Source organism: Gallus gallus, chromosome 2 (genome assembly GCF_016699485.2).
Source record: "Gallus gallus isolate bGalGal1 chromosome 2, bGalGal1.mat.broiler.GRCg7b, whole genome shotgun sequence".
Classification (NCBI taxonomy): domain Eukaryota; kingdom Metazoa; phylum Chordata; class Aves; order Galliformes; family Phasianidae; genus Gallus; species Gallus gallus.
Genome location: NC_052533.1, coordinates 142,028,190 through 142,051,037, shown reverse-complemented (window position 1 = coordinate 142,051,037; position 22,848 = coordinate 142,028,190). Strand labels below are relative to the sequence as shown.

Genomic DNA, 22,848 nt, shown 5'->3' with positions numbered 1-22,848 from the left:
CTAAAGACTAAAGGCTTTAGTCTTTTTTCTGACCACAGCATAATAAAAAGTATATGCTAAGCAAAAAGAATCTTTAAAAGAACTTTGTGTTGGACAAGATGAATAGGAACACAATCTTTTTCATATTTCAAGTAAAGGTGTTAAGTACCTCATTTCACCTTCCAGTCTCTGTCTAGGATATCATTAGGATAGCAGTAGAAAATACTGACTAGAGCGAGAGGTATCACTGCAATTGCAATCTATCTGCTGCAGATTCTCCACTGAAAGTGAAGCAGATTAGCTTGTCTAGCAACCAGGATCTAAGCAGAGAAACTGAGTTAAATGATAAGAAACTTTTTCTTTGAGAAACTTCTCCAACCCCCACAGAAAGTTAGGGAAATCCTTGTAAGACACACAGGGAACACAGCTCTGATAACTCTCCGCTGAAACCAAGGCAACTGGCTTGTAACACAAAAGCAGGCTGGAAGTAGGCATGAAACTATCAGATAATTAATACAATGAAAAACCATTGTAGCATTCTGAACTTCTTTAACTGTAATAGAGTGAGATTGGAAAGGACCTTAAAGATCATCTAGTTCCAATCCCCCTGCCATGTGGACAGGGTTGAGAATAACAACATTATGTTTCATACAAAGTAATTTCAAAATGATTGTGACAGTTCACTTAAGCAAAATGGGCCAAACTTTCCCCTACTTCTGTGTACATGTATCTATCCCAGTAGAGAAGAAAGTAGCTTTGACTTACATTATGTGTGTCATCTGTAATGACAAAAATCAGGGGAAAAGACCAAAACATGCTTGCAGCAGCTTTAGGTCAGAAGCCCTGAGGGTACAGAGGGGTGACAAGTCCTCCTGTCACATTAGGAGGAAAGTAATCAAAAAGCCATTAACAAAAATTCCTTTGGCTTCTTTATTTTCTTAAGTAATACCACTACTATCCCAAAACAGGAGAAAAATACAGCTGAAAACATGAAACATCTGCTTTCAAAAGAACTTGCTTTCAAGAGTACAGTTACTATTCCTGGATGATCAGGAGCACTTCACTTCAAATGCATTTACACTGAGCAGACAATGAACACAGCTGAATGTTCAGTGTCAGAGCAACAACAGCAATTTTGATTCCATTCTAGATCTGTCTAGTACATGGAAAGGAATCTTCCCCTAGTGATTATTCCTTTTGTACAGCCCAAAATGGATTGATAAAAATGAAGAAAATTAGTAAATCCTCAAAGGATTTGAATTTCAAGTTTTTCCACTATCACTACACTATACCAGGATCAGCACAGCAGAACTTCCAATATGAAAGGAAGTTTGTTAAGTGCAAGAGCAGTAGGTTTACTGAAATGATTCCTAGCTCTTTCATGTGCATCTTGATATTGACAGTTATCAGTACTAAACCTAAAAATCTAGTCAAGATTGAATGTCCAGGAAAGCATGTATTTTGGAACAAAGTTTTTAGGGAACTACTTAATTTACTGTCTTATTTAACAACTAGGCACTCAGAACATTGTGCTTCAGTTTTTGCTTTTTTTTTTTTTGCTACACATTTCACAACTCTGAAGGGCCTCTTTGCACCTCTACCTCTGTGGAGGCAGCTATGCACACAAACCACAAGTTAATGATTATTTTCACAAACATATCAGATCAACAAGAAGCTTATAGACCTTTTATCAAGGTCACAATATTTTACCATTGGTTTTTCCATGATCTTCTTGAAGAAGACAATTCTGTAGCTAGAATTCATGTCATAAGACAATGAAATTCTAGTCCATATGACCTTCTCATCTATAAGACATGATTATATTAATTTTGAAGTTAATTATGTACTTGGAACTTCTGCTCAGCTAGAAGTATCTAACTTAGGTCATTCTCAGAATGAGAATCACTGCCATGTAGCACTCAAATTGCAGAATACTCTGAATCAGAAACCATAGAGTTGGAAGGGACCTTTAAAGGTCCTCTAATCCAACTCCCCTGCAATGAACAGGGTCATCCACAGCTAGATCAAGTTGCTCAGAGCCTGGTTCCACCTGACCTTGAACGCCTTCAGGGATAGGGCACTCACCACATTTCTTGGCAACTCATTCCTGTGCCTCATCACCCTCACTGTAAAAGACTTCTCCCTTATATCCAACCTAAATCTCCCTCCTCTAAGTTTGAAACAGTTTCCCCTTGTCATAAAATAACAGACACTGCTAAAGGGTCTGTCTCCTTTCCTGTAGCTACCCATTAGATACTAAAAGCTGTAGAAAACAGCGAGGTTCCTCCTCTTCTCCAGAGGAAACAATCCCATTTCCCTCAGCTACTCCTCAAGTCTTGCTTTCATCAGCTTTATTGCTCTTATCTGCAAACACTCAATAAGTCCACATCCTCCTTGTAGCAAGTGGCTCAGAATTGAACACAATATTTCAAGTGCATTCTTATTAGTGCCACAATGAGACAATCCCTTCCCTAGTGCTGCTGACAACGCTATTTCTAATGGAGGCCAGGACACGCTTTCTTGGACACCTGGACACACTGCTGGCTCATGTTCAGCCAGCTGTTGCCTCTAGATTTTTTTTATTGGGCAAATTTCCAGCCACTCTCCCCTAAGCCTGTATCACTGCATGGGATTGTTCTGACCCAAGAGAAGAACCCGACCTTTTGCCTTGTTGAACATCATGAAGTTGGACTCTGTCCAGTGATCCAACTTATCCAGATTCCTCCACAAATACTTCCTACCCTCAAGCAAATACTGCCCTACTCAAGCAGATCAGTTCCCTACTTTATCAAGATAAACCATTTGCCCAGTGCATCTATGCTTAATTTTCTATCACTATTAATAACATTAAGCTCAGTTAAGAACAGTCAGCCCATTTACTGTAAGCTATTAGTTACATCAGTTACCAGCTAATCCATTTAAGCATGCTTTTTACTGAAATTGCTTAGTGTTAATTAGAAATCACGCAGTACCACAGTTTAGAAAGACTGTTCAACTCTGAACTTTGATACCTAACTCTCCCAAAGAAGGAAGGACATGACTTTGTTTCTTAATTATACCTCAATTTGAAATCAGACAGAGGGAACTCAACAGCCACAAATATCACATTCATAGACTATAAGTACATGCAAGTAGAGTAGAGCAGGCCATGGGCCAGAGGAGCAGCCATTCAATGTTGTGACTTCTCTGATTTCTTCAGTAAATAAGTGCTCAGAAGGTTACCGTTTTAATTTGCATGGATGGTGTCAAAAAGGATTGAGAGTGACAAACCATGTCAGCTTAAATTTGAAACCTTTAAATTTGATCTCTCTCATTGACTGCCAAAGTAAGTGTGCAAGTGAATTAGAAGTCAGCTTTGGTCTCGATGTGATCATGGGTGAGCAGCTGCAGGCTAGAGTCACGCTTCAGAGCAGATGAGCCCAGGGTGAAGTATGTATGATTATCTTTAGCTGCATTTCCCAGCTTCACTGTTAACATGACTGGAATACCTGATAAATCAATTCCCCTGCCTTTTAGGAGACGAAGACTCAAACCTAATTGTTAACAAGCTACAACTTTCCCAGGGCAGTTTCACTGCAGAAAAAGCAATGAGCCAACCACAATAAATGCCTGCTTCTGAAATGTTATAGAGTAGAGAAGGTATAGACTAGATGAAACGAGAGAGACACACTGATAGCTTGAGTTTTTACTACTTTTTAAGTTCCATTAAAAGAACCAGAACCTAAGCCAGCCTTGCTTGGTTTCATGGGGTTTCCATCAAGCCACACCCATTCGTATTCCTAACAAATTTCTCTTGCATTTTGCCTCCCAAGTAACCCCTTTAAGCTTTCACAGACTATTGTTTCGAAGTTTGATTGTTAGAAGATAATAGCAGTTTCTGGTTTCTAGTTAACCTCCTCAAATGACAAGTGGCCTTGGTCTGAAAAAATCTTTCAGTCTGAAGTGTGTATTACAAAATTAACTCATATTCAGGATTACACGGAACATACAGAATCCCATCAGCTTTTTTCACTTGCTTTACAAAACGCCTATAGCCTTCAAAGAACATTTTGCCAGCCTCCAAGAGCTGAATACTCAAAAGGAGAGTTACTTCTTTGTTTGTGGAGGCTGCAATGAGGAACAAATACAATGTAAAGCCGTACAGCAGTGGCAGATGTGCAACATCATGAGAGACTGGAAACTGAAGTTACCATGCATGTCTGTCCCGTGCCATATTTGTCCTCAAAGCAGGAGGATGATTCACCAGCAAAGAGATTATTTATATCACAAAGTTAGCATATCAGTTCACTAAAAGGTGTGCTTTATGACAAGTAAAATTTTAATTTTTCCACACATCTATTTGAAAAAAAGAAAATCCTTATTAAGTACCCAGAAACTCACATCCCTGGATAAATTTATTCAAAATCATTAACATCTATGTTAGTGTAATAAATTAAGTTCCTGCTTTAACTATTTTTTACACTGCAGGCACAGAATAGCTATAAACATAAGGCAGGTTAATATTCTCTACAATGCAGGAAGCCAGTACACTTCTCATACAATCTATCCTACCTTTTAGAAAGGTACAGGTTTTAAGAGACAGCGATTTGATCACTAACTCATGAAGCTTTAGACACAAGTCAGCAAACCTGTGCTGATCACAGGCAGTCACGTGGCTCAGCACAGTAATCCAGCATACAGCTAGCACACACAGCCATCTACTGATCAGAAGGCTTGTTATTTCTGTATATCTTGCTCTTGACAGGAGTTTAAAGGTAGCCTTGCCAACTGAAGCCTTGAGTCTCAATATAGCTAAAATAAGATATTAAGGAAGAATTCCTTAAGACCAGCCTACATAGAAATAAAAGCTGTATTTCAGACAAGACTCTGGGACTCATTACCTCTTAATGTAAGGATTTCAGCTGCCCTAACTTTAATTACTGGGTTCCCTCCACCTACACATTTAACATTATATAAATCAAGACATCAGTTTTAATGCCTTCCTATTACAAAACATACCCCATATCAACATGTTTTCACAGTCAGCTTCCACAAGCATGCAGTCTCACATCCCTTACCCAGCATTCACAGAATACTTGCCAGATCAGCACAGATCTATAAGATGACAAGTAAAGCAACTCTTTTCTTCTCTACATTCTTACAGTACCATTTATGAAGTTATTCAGGCATAGCGTTGATTGTAATATTTACAAACACTTGCATGCAATGTGAATAGCATTCAAAAATACTGAACAGTACATCTACACAATGATAAAGAAATAGTTTTACTTCAGAATTATCACTTTTACATTCAAAGCATTTTCCAGTTTTGGCATATAAAATAGAGTAGTTGACAGTAGTAACTTGTAAAAATACAAAGAGACAATACCTATACCAGAATTTTGCTCTTTTACATAACTGTATCTTTCCCAAGGCTCTTTACTTACAGAACCTGTAAGACAGTAACCAGGCAATACTCCAGTTACCATTGTCTGGTATCAGCTGCAAATTAATCTTATGAGGATGGACACAATTATGAGAAACATGCCTGCTTCCAACCTATAGCATACTTAAAGGTTAACAAAAATCATTTTTAAAGAGACTTAATGTTCAAGCACACAAGTAAATCTTATTCAAAGCAGAAAAAAAAATAGTTTCCTTCAAAAGATTCCTACTACGCTAAAATTTAAGCAGCAGTTGAATATATCAATATTCTTTCAAGAAAGTCATTAATAGATTTTGTGTCCCAAAAAAGACAGTCACTAAATTCCTGAGCAGTGTTCAGCACCAATCAAAAAATCAGTATTGCAACAGTACTACAATATACTACAAAGGATAAATGAAAAATACTATCTCCAAATGTAATACTTTCAAAATGTTGAAGGTTTTTATTAGGGCAAGAGGAGACAGACACCTTAATTCTGAGACCAACAACACTGCCTATAAAAGTATTCCGGCAGCATTCTAGTCATCTCTGTATTGTTTTTCAAGTGACTCCTCTGAAACAAGAAAGCATGTCAAGCTCTTTCTGTATCATTTGCAATTACGTAATTTGTATGTACCCAAATTATAGTTCGTAATTACAAGCGTAACATGCAAATGTGTCCACTTCTGTGTGAAAGCTGTAATTAACAGATTTTTGGAAGTCTATACACAGGCCACTTTTCCCTAGCCTAAAAGCTGAGTTTCAGCATGGGTAGTTATTTCAGCTATTTTGCTCTTTTGTCAGTGCTAAAGCAACTGAAGTGCGGGTGCAGCATCTCAGGAAGATTTGCAAGTTCAGCCATAGAATTCTTACGCATTGATTCTAAGTTTATGAAGAAAGTTGACTATCTACAGTATTTCAGTTAAAGTAAATACAAATCCTAAATGTAATGCTCTTAAGACACCAAAACACCGTTACGTAATTAAGCTAGTTATTTTAAGCATTTAAAGCCACTGTTAAGATGTTCTCACACACCTAGGCTAAGCTACACTCCGAAACATGCTTCATTCTAAACAGAAACTAAGCAACTTCAGCTTTGAAAGAAAACAGACAAGCCACTTCATTTGCCTTACTGTTCTATCACAGAAAGAACTCACTGGACCTGGCATATGGAGAACAAGCAAAAATAACACTTTACCACTAATAATTGCATTCACTTAACTGTATCAACTGAAATAAATGAACCAGCCACTGATAAATTTTTGTTAAACATCTTTTCCCAAAATAATGAGTTTCTCAATTCCATCAGACACCCAACTCCTTCTCTTGGTTCTGCAACTGTACAGCTGCCTAACAGGGTTTTAGAAAGCCGCTACAGAAATACACATTTTAAACTACAGTTAACTGGTTGATAGTTGTCTTGCTTTATTTTTTACCTAACGTGCAAATACTTCAATCAGATTTAATACAAGCCTTCCAATGTAAGCAAAAAATCCAGTGAGACTAGAATAAAGAGGGTAGAACCACAACCATCCACTTTTTTTTCCTATGGAATACATTACTCATTTTTGGAGCTACAAGCACGCAGGTAGGTACCAAGCATTATACAATAAAAGCTGGTAGATGTTTCTGCCTCCTAATTGCCCATTTGAATGAGAACTACAAAAAATACCAGTCTACCAAAGTGATTATTCTACAGTAATAACTGGAGAACCGTACGTACTTCCATAAGTAGTATCTGAAATACTTTATATTTCTACAACTTACATCTGACTGTATGAACTGTGTTAAGTGTCTGCCAACACTAACTTAAAGTAACTTCACTAACTTGCTGCCTTAAATTCTAAGCCATCAGGCTAGCTTTTAGCATTTCTTGAATAGAAAACAAGGAAATAGAGAGTTGTGTTAACAAAGAGCTCTCTCTCACTATCAGTGGCACTCACACAAATTCAAAATTGGAATAAATAGGCAGAATGTCAACAGCCCAAGGGCAGGCAGCTGCAAGTTACACAGTATATGCATTCCACAGCTGAAACTAACTCCAGAGCATTTTGGACAGCAGTTGAGTCTCCTCTGATTTAGAGACTGACATTTGCAGTCCATTACACATCAAGCAGCATGTCAATGCACTGGGAGAAGCCACACTGATTTAGCCCCATCCCTGTAGCATGCTGTACCTCATACAGCTTGGCAAACACTTCAACTGAAGCAAAAAATATTCAGCTGCCATTGAGTTACACTGGAGAACCAGTTCCTAACTTGCTTCACGCCACCATCCTAAACACTCAGAGTGTTTATCTACAGAGCAGGTCTTGTAAATTTGGAGAAGTGTAACGGGCAGGTGATTTACACGAAGCCACACAGCCTAAGTCACATGGCACTACTTTTCTACTCAGCATTACTGAAACAAAGAGCCAGCACGATCGGACATGTCAGAGGCAGAGGGATCACTCCTGACTATCTGGAGCTGCATATTTGAAAAGGAACATGTTTGCTGTTTTGGGAAAATGCAACCAAACGCCTTGTTTGCTCCCTAGTACTGGAGTTATAGAGGCACCAGATCCGAGACAAAGATGCAGGCTCTGGCCAACTGGGACGCATCTACAGCCAATAAGCTATTACGCTGGAGCACCTCGGGGGTAGAAGAGGGAAACACCCAAGGTTTTAACTGCCCCAAAACTTCAACCCATCCTACACAACAGCTCAACTTGGAACGCTCTATCAATTAAATTAACGGAAGATTATCTTAAACAACCTCAGACCACAGCAGGGCTGGAGGAAACCGCCCTCAGCCTCCTGCGGGCAGGACGGGGATCAGGAGCCGGGCAGCACCTCAGCAACAGCCACAGGAGAGAGAACAACCCACGCCGTGCCGGTGGGCGGCCTCCGCGCCCGGCGTCTCCGCGGAAACTTCCAGCAGCGCGGAAGGATGGAAGGAAGGGGCCGCCGCCGCCGCCGCTCGCCCGCCGCGCCCCTCACCTTGGTTGACCAGCCGCAGGGTGTGCGTGAAGGACGGGTCCAGCGAGTCCTTCTCCGCCATCAGCTCGGGCAGATATCTCTCGTCCATAACGGCGGGAGCGGTCCGGGGCGGCAACGGAGCGCCCGCGGGGAAGGAGATGGCGCGGGGCTGGGTCCCGGGCGGCGGTAAATCCTTGGAGGCAGCGCTTCCCCCCGGCCGCCTCCCGCCTGGGGCTGCGGGGACGCATCCAGAGGGAAGCGCCGCGAGCCCCCGGCCGAGAGGGGTAGGGAAAGGGACGGCCCCCCGGGCACGGGACGCGAAGAAATCCCTCAGTGGACGCGCACGGGGCAGAGGAGATTGGATAAAAACGGGCTCCGAGAGCCGCCGAGCCCAGCTGGGACGCGCCCCTTCCGCGTACACGCGCACGCCTTAGAAAAGCGTGTTGAAAAGAAAAAGACACCGGACACACAGAACAAAACGCACACCCTCCGAGGCGCTGCGCCGACTGAACGAACAAATCCCTCTGCTCAGGTTTAAATACCTCCGGACAGGCCACGCCCCCCCCACAGCCCTAAGCCACGCCCCGAACACGCACAGCCACTCCCCGAGCCGTTACTCCGCCCCCGCCACCTCCCTGTGGGCGGTGCTGCTTCAGCCCCCTTCCGTGTCGCCCCGCCTACTTCTGTGACGACTCCCATTGGGTACATCGGTTTGTCAGTCAGGGCGCGGCCACAGATTGCGATTGGTGGATACTCCGAAGCTCCGCCCCCACCTTTTTGCCCCTCAGCGCGCTGGGCGGGCTGTGGCGGCGGTTCCTCACGGGGCGGGGTGGGGTTACTCCGAAAAGAAGGCGAGAATTTTGCTTTTTAAATGAGAACCAAAACCACGATTTTAACTTTTTTCTCCCCCCAAATAGTGGTCATTCTGTTCATGCAGTGACAAAGCCCATGGGAAGTGAGGACATGCATTCTCCTGTGTAACACGTCATGAAAGTACCAAATCAGTGAAGCCAAAACCATGATGCTGAATTCTGAAATCACTTTCACCCGATTAGCTGCTGTGAAAAGACCACTGGAAATGTTTTTTCTCTGTGATGATAATCAGCTCACGCTGGCTTTTGTATTTCATGCAAAATAGATCTGTAGTGCATTTTAGTCATAACCTGAGAGAGGGAGAGAGAAAGCCCTGAAAAAAACATGAGAGAAATCACTCCGAGTTAGAAGCAGAGGTTAAGGCTCCTTCTTGAGAGCTACGTGTGCTCTTTCACCCTTAAAACAGAAGAAACCTTGCTTCTTGTTCTATTTTATGGTCTGGAATACCCCATAAAACAATGTTTGCTGTGCTACAGTATAACATCTGCATGATTTACATTTTCTTTCCAACCCTTCCAAATAAATCTGACCCAGCAGTAGCGAGAACCAGAAACAGTTTTACAAAAATATATTCTTGAAAATTCTCCTGCATGACATCAAACTTGACAGACAACAAACATGCAACTGCAGAACGTTGGGTTGCAATGAGTGTTTTATTTCAATCTTCCATCTACATCTTCTATAAAAAGAAAAAAAAAAAAAAAAAAACTCCTGAAAGGCAGCCATCTGTTGTGAAAGAGGCAGAAGGTGACACAGGACAATATGTAGGAGTGTGATCTTTATTGAGTGACCTGGAGCAAAATAATCCCTACCTCTGCTAGTAAAACTAAAAACGTATTTACAGTCCCTCTACAGCAAACAGAACCTCAGAAAAAAAAAGAAGATATATTATAGAAATGGCATAAAACACAATGTGCTTTTCTTGGAAAAAGTCATATTCCTCCTGGTAACTGATTAAATAAACATTTGATGTTTCAGAAAACCACAGTATTTCTTCCCAAAGTATAACAATTCTCCCTGACTTAAAATACAAAAAGACTTACTGGATGTCTGTAGACTTGTTTTTCATCAGGTCTATAGTAATGTATGAAGTGTAATATTACCACATTTTATCCTACTGTTGAAAATCAAAACTTGCACATAAGAAGTATTGTATGTTGTTTTCTCAAGTGAAATTCACTAGGATGTAATAAAAGTAGAAGGTGACAGAAAAGATGGGAAATGCAAGCTATAGAAGGCAGTTTAGGATATGGTTAGCTGGAAAGCCTCCTCAGCATAGGTCCTCAGGAAGCACCAAATCCTTAAGGATTGATTCCTGCTACAGACATGAAAAACAATTTAATTAAGGAACTGCCCAGTAAATATTAGCTTTATTTTTCATAGAATCATGGAATGGCTTGGGTTGGAAGGGACCTCAAAGACCATCTAGTTCCAACTAAGTTCCAGTTCCAGTTGCACGAATGTGTTTAAGACATGAGTCTGAATTTTTAAAATTCACAATTCAACTGTTTTTACAACTACTCTCCAACAGTAAAATAAATGTTTATTCTTGTTCACTTTGCTGTGTATATATGTACATGGTAGTCTCAGGAAGTTAATTCAGTAGGTGTATATTGGTCAGGAACTGGCATCGGGGTAACATTTCTTAAAGCACCAGTTGTCTGACCTGGCAGTGTGTCTTTCTTCACATGCAAAAATGGTAAAGCCAGAATTAATATCTGTGTGTAATAGAAGCATTTGGACATTTTAGTACCCTTGCTATCTGCAATGCAATTCACTTCCTTACTTCTTGTACCTTTTGACACAGACAAAAGGACACGTGAGAACTGTGATGTGTGTGAAAAGGCTGTAACTGTGTTGCATCCTCCCTCTGGTACCTAAGAGTTTCAGTATAACTTGTTGCAGGTACATTTTCCGTATTTCTGGGCCAGCAAAACAAGCAGTATTCTCAGGATTACGTCTTTGGTCCTAATATTCTACGTACACCTAAATATTCATGATCCTGCCCAAATTACTGTCCACTCATTTTTATTTCATAACTGGTGCTGTTTCATTAATTCGACAATCTTATCAATCTGCTGCTGACCACAGTAGACTTTACACGGCTTTAATATAGATCTTACTTCTGATTTACTGATTTAAAGCTCAAACCTTAGCAGACTGCTAAGAAATTATTATTTGAGCCTTCAGCTTTTTGAAATGCATGCAGCTAAAGACCTATAGAAGCAGGGTTTATTTTAGGAATAGTTTGTCACAAATATCTAGTGAATATGTCCTTGATATGACTCACCATAGTTCTGATTAGCATGTTGCTAAGTAGGTGCTGTCTTCCTTAGTAGTCCAATATATCAATTGTCAATTTCTATTAGGCATATTGAAATTATCATTAAACATTTTTTCCCTAGTACTTCTGTGGCTGATTTTTTTTTTCCCTTTTACTTGCACTCGGGCTAAAGTATGAAGAATCAGACAAGAGCATACTATTAATGAATCACAGAATCATTAGGGTTGGAAAAGATCACTAAGCTCATCTAGTCCAACCATCAGCTCGTCACCACCATGCCCACTAAACCATATCCCTCAGTACCACATGTATTGTTTTCTTGAAAACCTCAAGGGATGGTGATTCCACCATCTCCCTGGGCAGCCTGTTCCAATATCTCACTACGCTTTCTGGGAATAAATTTTTCCTAATATTCAACCTGTATCTCCCCTAGTGCAACTTAAGGCCATTTCCTCTTGTCCTGTCGCTGATTATCTGTAAGAGACAGACCTCCACCTTGCTACAACCTCCTTTCAGGTAGTTGTACACATATAATGAAATGCTTTCAAAAGCTTTAGAAGCTTTCTTCTAAATAATTGTAGGTTTCTCTTTTACCTCATTTGTTCCACATTTAAAAGTGAAGACTACTTTAATCCCCAGTGAAGCTTACTGCTAGGGCTGTTTCTTTTAGAAGATTTGTTATGTGTTTTATTCACTTTTTTGCATTTACTTTTAAGAGAAACAAGATTTGCAGGGAAAAAGAGTATATTACATTAGAAATAGAAGTTTTCAGTCATGCAAGCTGTTTGGTACCATGTTGACAGCCACTGCAGCATGTGTGGGCACCTATTCATCCAAAGTTTCCTTTTTTCTTTTGTACCTTGTTTTATGGTATTAAGTGTCAGAAACAGACTGACAGAAACCTTATGGAGTTCCACAAGGAGTATATGTCCCTGCTCCTGGCAGATAATCTTTAAAGGTCCTTTCCAATCCAAACTATTATATGATTCTAGGAAAAGCGAAGTCATTTGGGGTCTGCTACAGGCTGCCTGATCTAGTGGAGCCAGTTGATGAAGCCTTCTTCCTCCAGGTAGAGGAGACACTGTGATCACAGGCTCTTCTCCTGTTGGAGACTTCAACCACCCTGACATCTGCTGGAAAGGTAGCAAAGCAAGCTGTAGGCAATCCAGGATGCTCCTGGAATGTATCGAGGATAACTTCCTGAGCCAGGTAATAGACAGCCCCAGCAGGGGGGGTGCAGTGCTGGACGTGTTGCACACCAATGAGAGGAAACTGATTGGTGACATCAGTATTGGAGTCTGCCTGTGTTGCAGTGACCATAAAATGGTGGATTTCATACTCCGGAGGGATATTGGACAGGCAAAGAATAAAATCAGGAAGCTTAATTTTAGGAAAGCCAACTTCCAACTCTTCAGGAAGTTAGTCAACAAAACCCTCTGGGAATCTGTCTTCAAGCACAAAGGAAAGAAGCAGAGCTGGCAGATCATAGAATCATAGAATCACAGAATGGCCTGGGTTGAAAAGCACCACAGTGATAACCTAGTTTCAACCCCCCTGCCATGGGTAGGGTCGCCAACCACTAGACCAGGCTGCCTAGAGACACATCTAGCCTGGCCTTGAATGCCTCCAGGGATGGGGCATCCACAACTTCCTTGGGCAACCTGTTCCAGTGTGTCACCACCCTCTGAGTGAAAAACCTCCTCCTAATATCCAACCTAAACCTCCCCTGTCTCAGTTTAAGACCATTCCCCCTTGTCCTATTGCTATCTACCCTTGTAAACAGCCATTCTCTCTCCTTTTTATACACTCCCTTCAAGTACTGGAAGGCCACAATGAGGTCTCCTCAGAGCCTTCTCTTCTCCAGGCTAAACAAACCCAGTTCCCTCAACCTTTCCTCATAGGAGAGGCGCTCCAGCCCTCTGATCATCTTAGTGGTCCTCTTGTGGACCTGTTCCAAGAGCTCTGTGTCTTTCTTGTGCTGGGTGCCCCAGGCCTGGATGCAGTACCCCAGATGGGGCCTTACAAGAGCTGAGTAGAGGGGGACAATCACCTCCCTCTCCCTGCTGGCCACTCCTCTTTTAATGCAGCCCAGAACACAGCTGGCTTTCAGGTCTGCAAGTGCACATTACTGGCTCATGTCCACCTTCTCGTCCACCAAGACCCCCAAGTCCTTCTCCACAGAGCTGCTCAAGGAGTTCTTCACCCAGTCTGTTTAAACACCTGGGATTACCCCGGCCCAAGTGCAACACCTTGCACTAGGCCTTGTTGAACCTCATCAGGTTCAAAGATCTTTAAAGAAGCTTTCCTTAGGACACAAGAGGTCTCCATTCTCAGGTGTAGGAAGTCAGCAAAAGGAAGGCAAGCAACTGACTTGGCTGAACTAGGACCTGATGGTCGAACAGGAGAGCAAGAAAAAAATGCACAGGCGGTGGAAGCACGGACAAGTAACCTAGGAATAGTTTAAGAATGCTGCTAGGCTGTGTACGGATGGGGTTAGGAAGGGCAAGATCCAACTGGAACTTTGCTGGGGGTGTAAAGAAGGGTAAGAAAGACTTATATAGGTATATCAACTGGAAAAGGGAAGTTTGAGAGTGTGTACCCACTCCAGTGAGCAAAACAGGCAGGCTGGTAGCAACAGACAAGGAGAAGGCTGAGGTATTTAACAACTTTTTTTGTTTCAGTCTTCTCTAGCAATTGATCTGTACACGGCCCTTGAGTGGAAGCTGGGAACTGGGGGAGCGAAGCAAAGATCACGTTTGCGACTGCCTGAGGAACGTCCATAAGCCTGTGGGTCCCGATGAGATGCATTGCAGAGTCCTGAGGGAATTGGCTGGCGTAGTCACCAAACCACTCCTGATTATACTTGAAAACCCACGGCAGTCAGATGAAGTCCGTGGTGACTGGAAAAAAAAGACAATATAGAATCCATTTTTAAGAAGAGTATTCTATTACACACATTTTAAAAAAGAATTATATGGCTCTTTCACATTGTATGTCTTTGCTGTTGTTGAGTCAGCATGGAAAGATCTAGGGATTTTTCAGTATTTTTGTTGAATCAGAATCAATTTTGTTTAATTTCTGCTTTTCGTGTGTACCCATATCTGTTACAAGTTAAAAAAGAAATTTAAAAAAAAGTTTTTTTTTTTTCTTTATATGGTGGGCAACATCTGTGCAACATCTTTGCATTCATCTTGACTATGATCCCAGTACTATTTTCTTGTCTTCTTAGTTGCTCTACATTTCTGCTGGTCTAAGTTATCATCCTCATTATGTTCTTCAAGTATTATAAAAAGAAACACAATTTTAATTGCTTTAAGCACTAACTCTGGAGAGTTTGATACCCCCTCTATTCTTGGACATAATTAAAATGATTAACACAGCCACACCTGCTTTCTATTAACTACGATCCAATTTTAGATTGTGCCACCTATTACTTTTTCCTGACATTGTAATTTTGTCATAATTTTGTATTTTTTTTTCAGTACTCATTTATAATGGCTAATTCCAAACAGTTCTTCTAGTCTGTCATTTAACTCTTCTTAAAAATCCCATGTGCAGCAGTTATGATAAAAATCATTTCTTGAACTGCTGTCTTCCAGAGAGCTGAAAAACATGTCACTACTCTCTGCTTGGGCTGACCTGCTGGTATTCGTGTTCAATGCCTAATATGTGCAATGTATGAGAACTGGAGAGATGACAGATGACATCAACTGTAGGAGGTAAATTTCAGCATTCCACCTTATTTTTCTTAGAAGCATTTTAAAAGATAGCACACTGTATCACAAGAGCCTTCTCATTTCTTGTGCGGTAATTGAGACAAAACACCACAGTGAGTTCATCACCTTTTTCATTATGTTCATGTAATCCATGATCTACAGGGCTTTTTTCTGTTGTTTACACATTACTGCTAATGGCAGTTGTAACAGTCCAAATAGTCCTGGAACAGCATGCACATATACCTTGATCATATGATCTGCATGCAAACATAATGAAGAACTGTTATAAAGTATCTCATAAGATTAAAGACTCACTTCTAATTTTTTTGTTTTTTTTTTTTTCAATTAAGGTGCAGTTATGTTACATCTTCTGTCCTGGTATTGGCTCTTTACTTGTTATTAAATATTTAGATTCTGACATCTTCCTCTGTATACTTGCTAATATTTCATGTAGTTTTAAGGATGCAAAAGATATCAGTATCATCACGGTGACAGGACTTTTTTGTATACTTTTCCTCTTGTGTCATATTTGAATTCCATATATACTTTTTCTATATGTATAAAATGGTTTAAAAATACTTCCTTGATACTTTCTTGATCCTGTACTTTAGCTATAAGGAACATTGCATTATTGCTAAATTTCTCTGCTAGGAGCATTTGGCAGATCGTGTGCATTTTGCTTTCCTATTTTCCTGTGTAGTGTATCAGTAAATATGGTTTACTTTGTACGCTTTGTGACTGCCTTCTCTACTGCTGAACAATCAATGTATACTACAAACCTGGTCTTTCCACAAACCTTCTATTGCACAGAACGTGGGTGGTGCCAAATCCATTGCACCCTTATCTTTCTTATGTCTGTTGTTTTCCTGGTCACACCTTTTTTAGCACATTATGTTGTGTACTAATGGTTATTTTATTTTGCTTTTAGGACAGCTTTTTCCACTGTGAAACTGTTAATATATATTTTTCTCCCTTACGCAATCTCATTAAAAGCCTATCTTTTAATGAGACAGCCATTCCTACGTGTTATGGCCTTATAAGCCATAGCAGTTGTCTTACTAAGACCTTGGTGTATCTCAAAACATTTGTCTTTGTGTGGTGATGTTTTCTTTAAAAAAAAAAAAATTCCTCAGTTCAGAATGTTAATCTGTTTTTTCCTTATAAGTCTTATAAGTTTACTGGATAACTGAGATTTTAAAATATTTCTGCCTAAAAAGTATCCTATTAGAGAAGATAAACATTATGAACCCTAAGCCTTGAAAGAAATCTGCTGCATTAGTATGTCTTCTACCTATCACTGTTTTCTTCAGTAAATCTTTGCTGATCTACTCTTTGACTATTTCTTTCATTATTCCGCATGAAAACTGTAGTTAACTTTTTTCTTCCCATAATGTATCACAAAATATTATTGCTGAGATGGCTCAGATCCTCAGAGAGTCAGGGTAAACTAAGATTATATAATGGAGACCATTTGATGATATTAGTTTATTGAATTTGCCTTTAAACAGAGTTAACTTAGATACAGTAATCATGACCAATTTATAAATAGCTATTCTCAAGATTCTGTTAAGGGAGGGATGGACAATAGTAAAATGTCCATTTTTCTTTTGGAAAAAAAAAAAATCCAAAAATGCACCAAGTAGTGTTTTTGTTGTTTTTTTGTTTGTTTGTTTGTTTGTGTGTTTGTTTTTGCCCAGGTGCTCAGCTGCACCAGCTACTGCTAGAATGAACCAGAGAACGCTCTGTGATGACTTTGCAGGCTATGGTGAGACCAAAATGCACTAATGAGGCTTATGAGGGACTTCCAAGAGTCTATATATCTAAAGTGAAATTTTGAAGAAAAGTAGCAGTCATAGGAGAGCCCCAAAGGAGTCACTGAAAAAGAAAGGAAATTTATACACAGCACACTGTAAGCAGTTCATCTTCTGTTTGTGGATGGGAAGCATGCTCTTTCTAAGCTTTGTACAGGCAACAAGATAAAAGGAAATGAACTCACCATGAGAGCCAGCAAGATTTTAGCTTCTGCTCAAAGTATTCAGGCAAATCAGTATATGAAACATTGATTTTATAAGCGCTCTCAGTCTGTCAGGCATGTGTGCTACAATGAAAGTATGAAGCAGTGGAAAATGTTCTCACAGTCATATGTTCCTGGTATCTTTTGTGATTAAGAGGGGAAAACAGCCATCAAGCATTTGAAGTCAGAGATTTGCTCAATTTATTAGCAATAGCTGAACAGACTATCATGACTTTATATCTAGTTCCAAGTAAAGTCTTTTGTATTGTTAAGACAAAGTAGTTGTGCTTTCTAAGTCCTGACATTTTCAAGTTGACTATTGATACCAGCTCCTCCATGAAATGTTGATGTAAGTATCTCAGTTTTGAAAAAGTTTTGAGTTCTGCATATATTGATAATGTTTATGTAGGTTGCTCTTGAAAGTAATACCTCCTGTTTATTTCCATGGAAACAACAACAGATACAAAGAACCCAGTAGCACTGTTTGATAGAGCAAATTCTCAGCTACAGAATGCTATTTTTCAACATAGTCACCACCATTAGCCATGTGTTTTCACCAGCAATGAATAACAGCCTGCGTGCCACGCTTGTAAACATCTGAGCCAGTGGAGTTGCCCCACTGTCACAGTCACTACTGCTGAAACACACAACCCACTGTCTCACTGTACTCACATCCTTTCTTTGGTCTCCATTAATGTTCAGCAGATGTTGATGAAGGTCAATGTGTGCCATTTTTTCCACAAGGAGGAATTCAATTTCACATCTTTGTTTCATACTCACTTCCATGACAGAAGACATTTTGTCAGACTGCCCCTCTGCTGCCATCTGTCTCACGGCAACAAAATGTAATGGAATATTGGTGGGAAGGTTCAACCTCTGCTGGCATACCACCAACATTTGCCTCTGATGCTGCAGACCAACATAATAAAATAGGAGGCATTACTTTCAGAGCATGATAGTGTGTTGACAGAAAAAGTGTACGGTAGAAAGGCAGAGTTATGCAGATAATATATTTATGATTTTTTTTCCTCAAAATAAAATCACTTTTTAAATCTAATACATGAAAAGCTTAATTTCAGGACTAATGCAACTTCTGCTCATTGTGTTTTGGTCTTAAACTTTGAAATAACAAGTATCTGTACATTTTTTTCCGAAAGTTTTTGAATTAAGCAAATTGAATATTATCTCTGTATAATAATTTCTTGCTTTATAGTCTAAAGTTTAGATAGTAAATAGATTAGTAAATTCGTAAGTAAATTAGTAAGTTCCATTTCGGTAACAGGGTGAGTTCATGTGTAGATGTTCTTTTATATCAGACATGCACTGACACTTAATGCTCTGCAGTATAGTAGTAAATTAGAACTGAAATCTTGAGATATATTTTGTAATATTTATATCAAATATATAGTATTATATTTATTTCTCTATTTAAGGTAAATTAATCTGGGTGGAAGAATCAATATAAATTGTTTATCAGAATTTATCTTTCTATTAGTTATCTCACTGGTGGAGAAAAACAATGTTTTTATCATGCATTGTTTAAATTCTGAACGATCACAAAGTTTGGTAGCATTACATGGAGATGGGGTAAAAGGGAGAGGCAGTTGTTTGGGCTGTTGTTGCAACCACTGTATTAGCTTTACATGTATGAGGTGTTATCTTGATAGCTATCTTACAGTCTCCTACTATGTGCAGTTTTATGTATTTATGTAAGTTGGGAAATGGGCCAAAAATTCAAGGGGAAAGAAGTTTGGGAATGCAATCTAGCAGTAGTATATTAAAAGACTGGCATTAAGGTCTCAAAAAAAAAAAAAAATTCTAAAGGCTATCCCAGATTTGTGAGTCCTAACTGTGTTGTGGAAACAAGGCAAAACACACAGAATGCATTAATATAAGAAGAGTTGAGAGAGCTGTGTTCCTCTGGGTGCTGGCTAGTAAAGGAAATGCATCTCTGAGAAGAGAAAGAGGAGTCATTGAACCAAAAAGAGTACCTGTTTCTTCAAATAACTCTGAGAATTCAGTGGATAAGAATTATTTTAGATTTTTAATTTATAACTCAATTGGAAAACAACAGTCCCGATTATAAGCTTGCAAGTTTGACAGCACTTCTGTCAACATGTTACGTTTTAGCAAAGTGAGGGAGCATGAGATGCAAGACTACTTCATTGCAGTTCAGTGTGTAAAGTGAAACATTAAGAAAAAAATATGCCTGTGCTTCCCTGTTTGAGGGCTTTAATTAGGTGTAGCGTATCTCCCCCACCCAATCATTTTCCTTAATAATTTGGAATACTGACTTAATGAAATTCCGTGACTTAAAATGAGAAATATATTTTTGTCAGAAGAAAAACAAGTTACTAGAAATCAATAGTTTGTCTTATTATTTTAGCAGTGAAGAACAAGGAATATTAGCTTTGGTTAAAAAAAAAAAAAAAAGAAGAAGAAGAAAAGAAAGAAAAGAAAGAAATTGCTTAGTGAGGCTTAAAATTTATCCAAGCACAAGTTTCTTTAAAAGTTACATATATCTGGGCTCATACTGAATTTTGGTTTTATTCACAGGTTTCTAGGTGGATTTTTTTTTTTTTTTTAATTAGTAGAGAATTAGAACATAATACTTCCCAAGGAAATAACCTCTGTTTTTTTAATGAAACTGTGTAATTTTATTGACTTTTGGAGAGTTCACCTCTTAAACAGTTCAAGTAAAAGTGCAATGTGTGAAAAATGGGGTATAAATGGGCCTTTTAAATTACCTTGAGAAGCTAAGAATATCTTTATAGCATCAGTATTTAGTAATTGATGCATTCATCCTAAATCTCAACTTTGCTGCTGCAGCAAGTCACAAAAATTAGCATAGCAATTCTAAAGACCAAATGAGTCCCTTGCTGTAAGTTTCTTGGCTACTGATATTTTCATTTATTACTGTGATGTTTTTCTGGTTTTTTGCCACAGATCTTTTGTTCACATGACATTACATGCAGTTAAAATTACCTCATTCTCTACCTGTTTTTCAATAAACAGAATAAGTTAAACAAATATGCCATGTTCTTAGCTGTAATGCAGTGTTATTAATGGCAAAGATTATTTGACTTTTAATATTTCTTTTTTTTTTTTTTTAACTTTATAATGTCCTATATTTTAGCTATAAGGATAATAAAATGATTTCTTCAGCTCTATATTGCATTCGATTTTCACAGCAGATTAGGAAACAATCCTAAAAATATCCAATCCTAAATATATCCAGATAAATTTCTATCTCATTTTTTATAGCACATAAATAGAACAGCTGAAATTTTATTCTAGAAACAGATCTAATTTGAGTAAAAACACTTCAGGTAGGCTGGGACAAATTAAAGCATAAAAGTGGGAATGTGTGAAAGAAACATATGCTTCCATTCCAAGATTTGTCGTATTTAGCTATGGTAGTGCTAATGTCCTGCTGTTTTGGTGTGTTTTTTTTTCATACAGAGGAATATATGAGCAGTCAAATTTCTTTAAGATGGGCCAGTAGTCAATTGTAGCTTTATAAAAGAATGTCTTGGAGATGCAGTTGTATTCCACATGCAGAAAAATATCCACATGTATTTTCTTTTTGACAGCAGTCTTACAAGAAGTTGTGTGGTGCAGAATGGTAGAAAAGCAGGGCGGAACAGACCCCACACAGATATGAAATCCATCTGTTCAGCTAAGGAAAGAATCCAGGAGACATTAGTATCAGTCAAACTACCTTGATAAAAAATTAGATGCAAGATTCCAAGTGTGGGCCTTTCCTTTAACCTACAATCTCCTTTGAAGTAGAGTAAGCCAGGACAGAGGTCACTGTAGGACTTGAGCTTTTGCTCTAAAATTATGAAGCAACATATATAACATTTGTCCCACTTGCTTTACGTATAGAGATTGTTCTTATGCACCCTGCAGATGTTCATTAATATTCACCTAACCCAAAGAATGTGAATGATCACATTTTGCTTATAGAACATAAGACTCTATACAACTGCCTAACTACCCTTCCTTATATGAAATGTACAAGATAAAAGCCTATTTTTACCCCTTATGATATCAACTTCCATGTGTTTCAGTCTTCAACAAGTCTAGCTGTGATAATATTTGCAGAACTGTTTGCCAATTAACCGCTATTTAGCAAAAAATGTTTCTCTATTTCTTAGAATAGTTTAACTTTAAAACCTATTGCAATAAAATAGCTGCAGACTAATAGTCTTCAATGTCCCATTAAATGTAAAGGCCAGACTTTTGAAAGGTTAACAAAAAAGCTATGGGCTTTTGAAGAATAAATTCTGAATAAAATTTTTGTAATTAAATTTCTAATGCTTCAGCCATGATACTTAAATTGCTATGCACTGGAATATGGGATGGATGAAGTTCAGAAACAATATTTAATCTCAAAACTGCTCCAAAACAAAAGTACTCATAAATCAATTTTAAAATAAGTAGAGACAATTATTGTTACAGATGTGGTTCATTCTTGCCCAGCAGATAAGAATCTAGACAATCTAGACTTATGGCATTTCCTTAATGTGACTGTCCTGTGATTAACAGTGTGAATATTTGCATCCCACTGTAGAAATAAATAAATAAATCAACAGTTTAAAATACTGTTAAATAAGAAAGGCTAGCCCACATCTACATTTCAGAGACATAAAATTACATTGAATGTGTAATATCAAGTTAGCATACAAGACACTGGAAGAAAAAAATACGAATAAGCTAAGAAGTGTTCATATAATCTTTATCACAGGTAGCTTTTTCTTACTTACACTGAGCTCTCAATTTTTCCTTGCCTTCTTTTTGTTACAGCAAAGAAAATCCATACATCATTTTATACAGTTTACTTTTGTCCAGATATACTGATACAGCAGGAGCCCTTACTAGAGTAATTTCTGGCTTGATTTTATAAAAGTCATCAAACTCTTAAAAATCAGAAAACCCATAAGTCTTTGTACTACTGGTGATATTTGTGAAATGTTTCTTTATCCAGACGGAGAAAGGAAAAGCTCTGGAATTCTGAACCCATTTTTGATAGTCCAGAGTCTTAGAAGCAACCCACCAAACTGGGGGGATAGGCTCTGATGTCAAGTATGAAAGAAATAGAAAACAGCATGGACTAATAATATAAAAGATCGTATTATCTTTGATTAACAAACACTATGTTGTTCTTAAGACTGCTTAAGGCCCCCAGATGGAAGTTCTCAATATACCCATAGGTTTTTCCCATGCTGCACCACTGTATTGATGAAATTCTTAGAAAATTTTGTTCCCACTCCAAACTTTGTTATAAATAAATTAGTTGTAATAAGCAACAGTGTACAGTTGCTACAGTATAGTAAGCTGAGACAAGATAAGATCTCTATAAAAAATTGTTCTTTCCTTTTTATTAAAAAATAACTGCAGACCCCAGGTTGAGAAAAACTGTAATGCCAATTGCTGTAGCGATTGATTTGACTGGCTTTTAAAATCCAGTTCCTAACAGAGGTTCATCAGTGAGGTTTCCTTTTATGTGGGTCTTGAGAGCTATTAGAAATAACTGCTTTACAAAACAGGCCTGGAAATGTAGTTCTACTGAAAGTGATTATTTTGGCAATTAACCCGTAAGAACACTGCTAAACAG

At 38.7% G+C, this 22,848-nt stretch overlaps 1 protein-coding gene across 6 annotated transcripts in view; it reads right to left on the bottom strand.

Annotated features, from left to right (window-relative positions):
* The window catches only part of KHDRBS3 (KH RNA binding domain containing, signal transduction associated 3), an 80,755-nt gene extending 71,905 nt beyond the window's left edge, over positions 1-8,850 (bottom strand). For all 6 annotated transcript variants that reach the window (XR_211861.5, XR_006937138.1, XR_003074072.3 and 3 more), the window contains exon 1: positions 8,363-8,850. Coding sequence is in view for 3 of the 6 variants with exons in the window: in XM_418427.8 (XP_418427.1) it covers positions 8,363-8,450 (88 nt within the window). In the remaining 3 variants the exon portion in view is untranslated. The remainder of the gene's footprint in view (positions 1-8,362) is intronic.
* Between the last annotated feature and the right edge of the window lie 13,998 nt (positions 8,851-22,848).